Source organism: Copidosoma floridanum, unplaced genomic scaffold (genome assembly GCF_036245765.1).
Source record: "Copidosoma floridanum isolate Cflo_tuat_1 unplaced genomic scaffold, Cflo_Japanese_pri ptg000033l, whole genome shotgun sequence".
NCBI lineage: Eukaryota > Metazoa > Arthropoda > Insecta > Hymenoptera > Encyrtidae > Copidosoma > Copidosoma floridanum.
Genome location: NW_028321910.1, coordinates 2,199,487 through 2,206,195, shown reverse-complemented (window position 1 = coordinate 2,206,195; position 6,709 = coordinate 2,199,487). Strand labels below are relative to the sequence as shown.

Here is a 6,709-nt window from a genome sequence, read left to right as displayed (position 1 = left end):
TTTAAAAATATTATCGATTTTTTCATCATTTTCTATTAAACCCATTGCCATTAAACCCATTATCATTATCGTCCTAATAATTGATATCATCTTTATTATTATCATCATGGTTATCATCATTATCATTGTCATCGTCATCATCATTATCATCCCCTTCGCCATCATTGACATTGTCATTCTCATTGTTTCGTTCGACGATATACTGTCGGTCGGCCCCCCCTCCTGATCGTCTCGGCGCTTCATTACGCCGCTGACGCTGGCATCGACGGCCTGTGCCGGGACCAGCTCAGTTCGTCTCCTGACACACAGGTTCACGCATCAGCTGGCCAGCTACAAGCCTCCACCAGCCAAGTCACACCAGCAGCAGCCAGCAAGCTGCTCGAGACAGCTAGTCCACCAACAATATCAGCAGAGCATAGTACGCAGACAGCACGCTATTCATTGTCGCCGGGTCCGCTTCCCTTGTACACAAAAAATAAAGAGTTTCTCAAACATTGGTCCTTCGAGCCGGATTCAGCAACCAGGAGAGAAAAGCCGGCACGATGTAAGTACGCATTAAGTCCTGCGTCTTGTGTTAATGCGCGTGTCTTGCACGTCCACGCGCGTTAATTAATGTAGCCGGAGGTCATGGCCGCCACGCTACCCATGATACGGATTGCGTGGCAGCCGTGGTTCTCGTTTGTCAGCCACTGCGGCCGCCATATCGCAGGCGTCGCTGACTGGAGCTCGCGAGTGCACGCGCGCTTGGGACCGCCATATTGGCTGTTCGCTGTGCGAGTGTTAGCCACTGCCGCCGCCATATTGCAGGCGTCGCCGACTGAAGCTCGCGCGCTCTGAACCGCCACGGCCGCCATGATGCCCGTGTCGCGGATTTGAGGTTTGGCTGCTCGCCGTGCGAGCGTTAGCCCCCACGGCCGCCATGTTGCCCGCATCGCATGACTGCTGCTCACAAGTGCACGCGCACTCGTGACCACCACGGTCGCCATGAGGCCCGTGTCGTGGATTTTATGCAGCCAACTGAGCGTCTGGTGCCTTGCTGCCTCGCTCGCAGAGTAGTCATCCTTTCCGAGCGCCTGGCGCCGTGTCGCCTCGCTTACGAAACAGTTGGCTCAGCAGAGCGACTTACAACTGATCAAGAAGCGTCCGCCTCAAGTTCCGTTGATGATTCAACGTCGAACTCATTATATTCATGATTTTCAGGGAAACCGGACAGGCGTCAGCCCTGTTCGCCACCCAACAACGGCTTGGCGACGTCATCACTCGGTTCACGGCCGCTGTAAAGGCCACCGAGACAAGCCACTGGACCCCAGGCCTCGTCACGGCTCGGCTTGAGCTCTTGGACGCCTACTGAAATGACTTCCAGGTCAACCACGTAGGTTTGTTGACCGCAGAAACCACCGAACACGGCAACGCCGCGGACGACATATACGCCGCCGCAGAGGCCAACTTCATCGATGCCCGGTCACACCTGTATGACGCTCGGCTCGCACTAGCCCCGCCTGGGGCCCACGGGGAAATCCGCCCAGCCGGAGAACCGGCACCACATCGTGGGCCCAAGTTGCCTACGATCACCATCCCGCCCTTCTCGGGACGACGAGAGGAATGGGAATCATTCAGGGACCTGTTCCGAGCCCTCATACACGACGACAAGGAGCTAACGGACGTTGAGAGACTCTATTATTTAAAGTCACTCACTCAAGGCGATGCCAAGGCCGTCTTGGACTCCGTGCAGATCGTTGGGTCCAACTACCCGACAGCCTGGAGCCTACTCGAGGCCCGCTATGAGCATCGGCGGCTCCTCGTGCAGGACCACGTTGCGGCGCTCCGCAACATCAAGCCTCTGCGGGATGAGTCAGCCGGAGGTCTCCAAGCGCTGTTGGACACGCTTGAACGTCATCGCGATCAGCTTAGTGCTCTCGGCCGCCCTGTCGCCTCCTGGGATGATTGGTTCATCGCGTTTGCAGCAACGGGCATGGACGCCACCACAAGACGTGCTTGGGAAGACGAGCTGGAGAAGCTGGAGATTTCCAGCGACGTGCCCGGTGATTCCTGGGCCACCTTTACCATGCTGGCTGCGTTTCTGCGCCACAGATGCCGCACTCTCAGCTCCGTAGAGGCTTCTCATCTAGCGCGCTCAGCTGGCTCCGCCGGCTCACGAGGGCCCTCCTCGACGCACGCAGGGCGCAATTTCCGCTCCCTTACGACCCAGGAGGCCCCAGCGAACTGTCCGGCTTGTCACGAACCCCACTATCTCGGGCATTGCGGTCAGTTCCGGGATCTGAATCCAGCCGCCAAGATACACATCGTATTCCAGGAGAAGTTATGCTTCAACTGCCTGAAGCCAGGGCACTCCCTGCATGACTGCCCCTCCAAGTCGGTCTGCCAGCGCTGCCAGGCGGCGCACCACAGTCTGCTGCACGACAGCCGCAAGCGCCGGTCCGAAGCTCCAGGATCTTCGGACCCACCCAAGCATGCGAAGCCAACCAGCTCCGATCTCCTCAAGGCTCCTGATGAGTCCCGGCAATAACTCACGGTGCTTCCGACCGCGCTCGTCCAACTCAGCGGCGGCCAGGGGCCCATCGTCACCGTGAGAGCCCTCCTCGACCCTTGCTCTGAGATCTCGGCCATCTCTCTCAAGCTCGCTCGCCGCCTGAAGGCCCCTTTGGAGGATTCTAGAACCAGCGTATCGAGCATCGGCGGCGAACACGCCGTAAGGTCGACACTCTGCGCCAGCTTGCGCCTGATGCCAGGGGATGGCACCCCCAGTTTGCATCTGAAGGCGCTGTGCATACCCCACCTCGGTCTTTCAACTCCTGTGGCCCCGCTTGACCCCAGCATCCTGCGAGTCTGGGCCAGCCTGCAGGACCTCGCCGACCCCGACTTTGGCCTTCCTCGTGCGGTCGATATTCTCATCAGCGCTGAGGTCTACAGCCGTCTGCTGCGCCCTGGGTACCATCAGCGTGGAGAGATCGTCGGTCAGCATACAGCACTCGGCTGGACTCTAGTCGGGTGTGCTCCTGGGCGCCCCTTGGACAGCGCCGTCGCGTGTCCGACATTGCACGATGAGCTGGCTCCACCCTGGCATTGCGAGCTCGTCATGCTACTCCAGCGCTTTTGGGAACTTGAAGAGGTGCCCTCCGTCTGCCGCCGCGCGCCCGATGACATCGACTGCGAGCGGATTTTCGCCAACTACCAGCGCGACGCGGACGGCCGTTTTATCGTGCGTTTGCCTATGAAGCCCAATGCTGCACCGCTCCTCGGCGATAGTCTGGCTAGCGCCCTGGCCTCACTGCGATCTCTACACCGTCGCCTCCAGCGGGACTCAAAGATGGCAACGGAGTATAACCGCTTCATGAGCGAGTACCTCGCCCTCGGTCATATGAAGCAGCTCTCCAGCCGAGAGCTCTCCGAACCGAGCAGCACGGTCTGCTACGTCCCGCACCACGGCATCTGGCAACACGGGAACCTTGGACCAAAGTTGCGCGTCGTGTTTAACGCCTCGCACCCAACCCCGAGCGGCTACAGCCTAAACGACATCCTGCACTCCGGGCCGAGACTCCAGGCCGCACTACCGACAGTCCTGCTGCGATGGCGAAGACATCGCGTCGCCTTCTGCAGCGATGTCCAGATGATGTTCCGCCAAATCTGGGTCGACCCGCGAGACGCAGACCTTCAGCGCATCGTCTGGAGCCCCGATCCGAGTCAGCCGCCTGTACACTATCAACTGCGCACCGTCACTTATGGCGCGACTTGGTCGCCCTACTTGTCACTGCGTGTGATTCAACAACTCTGCCATGACGAAGGACACTTGTGGCCGGACGCCGTACCTGTCGTCATGAACGATCGGTACGTGGATGACATCCTCTCGGGTGCCGATGACCTCGAAACGGCCCGCCAGCTTCGGGATCAAGTAATCGGTCTGCTGCGCTCAGGCGGATTTCCACTCCGGAAATGGGTCGCCAATGACGCCGAACTTCTGGCTGACCTCACCAAGGAAGCTTGCCTGCGCCCTACGTGGCGTGAACTCAGCGACGCCGGCCTCGTCAGCGAGCTTTGCATTAGCTGGGACCCAGCCTCGGATACTTTCCGGCTCACACCCCCGGCAGCTCGAGAACAGGACACCAAGCGGAGCATCCTTGCTAGACTCGCGAGCCTCTTCGATCCTTGCGGTTGGTTCGCGCCGACCATACTCCAAGCCAAGCTCCTTGTGCAGGATCTTTGGCGCGCCCGGTTAGATTGGGATGAGGTCGTGCCTGCATCAATGGCTCTTCGATGGTCAGCTTTCACCACTGAGCTGAAATCAATCCAAGGCTTCTCCATTCCACGTTGGATTGGATCTTCGGCTCCGTCGAAGATTCACCTCCACGCCTTTTCAGACGCCAGCCGCCACGCGATGGGCGCGGTGGTGTACTCCCAGCTGCAGGACTCCTCAGGGCAAGTTCGCTGCCACATTCTGCTGGCCAAGACGAAACTTGCGCCCATCCGAAGCCTCAAGCCGTCAGCCACGCCCCAGGCTCGCATGACGATCCCTCGCCTTGAGCTGCGTGCCGCGCTGCTTGCTGCGAAACTACTGCGCTTGGTCGTCAGCGAGTGGAATATCCCTATTGAGCAATGCTACGCTTGGTGCGACTCCCAAGTCGTTCTACGCTGGCTCCGCTCCGCCAAGCCGACCAACCACGCTCTCGTCGACAACTACGTCGCCCACATCCAGGAGGTACTGCCACCGCACATCTGGCGCTATGTGCCTACTCATGACAATCCTGCCGATGTGGCGTCTCGAGGCACCGATGCCCAGACTCTACACCGCCAGCAGACATGGTGGACTGGCCCTTCCTGGCTGTCCGAAGGCCCTGATCGTTGGCCCCAGGAGCCCTCCGAGCCGCCACAGCCCTCACCTCCTCACCTCTGCAACGTCACGCAAAAGGTCGAGTTCGACCTTCTCCGACTGTTCTCCGATCTGGGCGTCCTCTTGCGCACCCTCACCCACCTGCGTCGGTGGGCGAGACTCCATCTCGGCCGAGCCCCTACACGACCGATGCTCTCAGCACCGACGGCTACCGAGTTGACCAATGCCTACCTCGTTTGCGTGCGCTTGAGCCAGCAGCGTGCCTTCTCTGATGAACTTGCACTGCTTCGCACGGGCCGCGCCCTTCTCAAGCGGCACCCACTGACATCGCTCGCAGCCTTCGTTTATACAGACGGCGTTCTGCGTGTGGGCGGTCGCCTCCAGCACGCCGAGACGACCTTCGCAGAGCGACACCCACCCATCCTTGACGGCGCTTGCCCTCTCGCCACGCTTACGATCGCGTGGGCCCATCACCGAGCGCTCCACGGGGGCTTTCGCACCACCAGCGCGTACACCGTCAAGCGTGCTTGGATCATCGGTGGCTCCCGGAAAGTCAAGGCTTTCCTACGCAGTTGCGTTACTTGTGCTCGTCTCCAAGCCCGATCAGCTGTCCAATTGATGGCTCCTCTCCCACAGTCACGAGTTACTCCCTTCCGCGCCTTCGGTCGCACTGGGATCGATTACGCTGGGCCGTTCCACGTCCTCGCAGCTAAGGGCCGAGGCGTTCGCACCACGAAGGGTTACATCGCCATATTTGTCTGTCTCACCACGAAGGCACTACATCTGGAGCTCGTAGGCGATCTATCAACCGTCTCCTTTCTTGCGGCTCTCACCCGCTTCTCTGGGCGCCAGGGAAAACCGTCTGAACTCTGGAGCGACAACGCAACGTGCTTCCATCGAGCTGACACCGAGTTGCGCGACGCGCTCCGTCTTGCTGAGCACCAGTGGGACCTCGTCGCGGGTGCCCTAGCGGATCAAGGTATCGAGTGGCATTTTATTCCACCCGGGGCCCCTCACTTTGGAGGTTTCTGGGAGGCCGCGGTCAAGTCCGTCAAAGGTCATCTCCGACGAGTCATGGGCTCGCGGCACCTAACGTACGAGGAGTTCTCAACCGTCTTGGTCGGGATCGAAGCTGTCCTCAACAACCGACCCCTCACTCCACTGTCGGGCGACACGGACGACCTGGGCGTGCTGACCCCCGGTCACTTCCTCATCGGAGCACCCCTCAATTCAATCTTTGAGGCCGCGCCACCCGATCAGGATCTCGACCGTCTGGCTCACTGGGAGCTTGTCCGGGGCATCAGAGCAGAATTCTGGGCCCGATGGAGTCGGGAGTATCTTAATACTCTTCAACAGCGATCGAAGTGGATCACCCCTCATCGGAACCTGACCTTGGGTGATATCGTCGCCGTCCTTGACTCATCTCTACTCTCGACCGACGGACGCTGGCCTCTCGGCCGCGTAACTGGTGATCACCCTGGCCCGGACGGCCTCGTACGCGCTGTGACCGTCCGAACGGCGACGGGAGAATACACCAGGCCAATCACGAAAGTCACGCTGCTTCCCGTGATAACCCGGACCGCCTCTCAGCCTGCATCGCCTGGAGGCGAAACCGCTCTAGATACGGCGGGCGGGACTTGAAGTTTCGTTCCTGGAACGAGGCGGGCGGGATGTTTTGTTCGACGATATACTGTCGGTCGGCCCCCCCTCCTGATCGTCTCGGCGCTTCATTACGCCGCTGCCGCTGGCATCGACGGCCTGTGCCGGGACCAGCTCAGTTCGTCTCCTGACACACAGGTTCACGCATCAGCTGGCCAGCTACAAGCCTCCACCAGCCAAGTCATACCAGCAGCAGCCAGCAAG

General features: G+C 60.0%; 1 protein-coding gene across 1 annotated transcript; it reads left to right on the top strand.

Annotated features, from left to right (window-relative positions):
• Positions 1-984: 984 nt before the first annotated feature.
• LOC149373293 (uncharacterized) lies at positions 985-6,487 on the top strand. The gene is made up of 4 exons (XM_089597527.1): positions 985-1,052; positions 1,201-1,321; positions 1,364-2,520; positions 2,563-6,487. The coding sequence occupies exons 1-4, from the start codon at positions 985-987 to the stop codon at positions 6,485-6,487; spliced, it is 5,271 nt and encodes a 1,756-aa protein (XP_089453653.1).
• Positions 6,488-6,709: the final 222 nt, after the last annotated feature.

Excerpts from the sequence above, each read along its gene's own strand:
- LOC149373293 (XM_089597527.1), top strand. The coding sequence starts at position 985 with ATGAGGCCCGTGTCGTGGATTTTATGCAGCCAACTGAGCGTCTGGTGC. Across the intron at positions 1,322-1,363 it reads GGACCCCAGGCCTCGTCACG|GTCAACCACGTAGGTTTGTT; the intron begins GCTCGGCTTGAG and ends AATGACTTCCAG. Across the intron at positions 2,521-2,562 it reads AAGGCTCCTGATGAGTCCCG|CGGCGGCCAGGGGCCCATCG; the intron begins GCAATAACTCAC and ends CGTCCAACTCAG.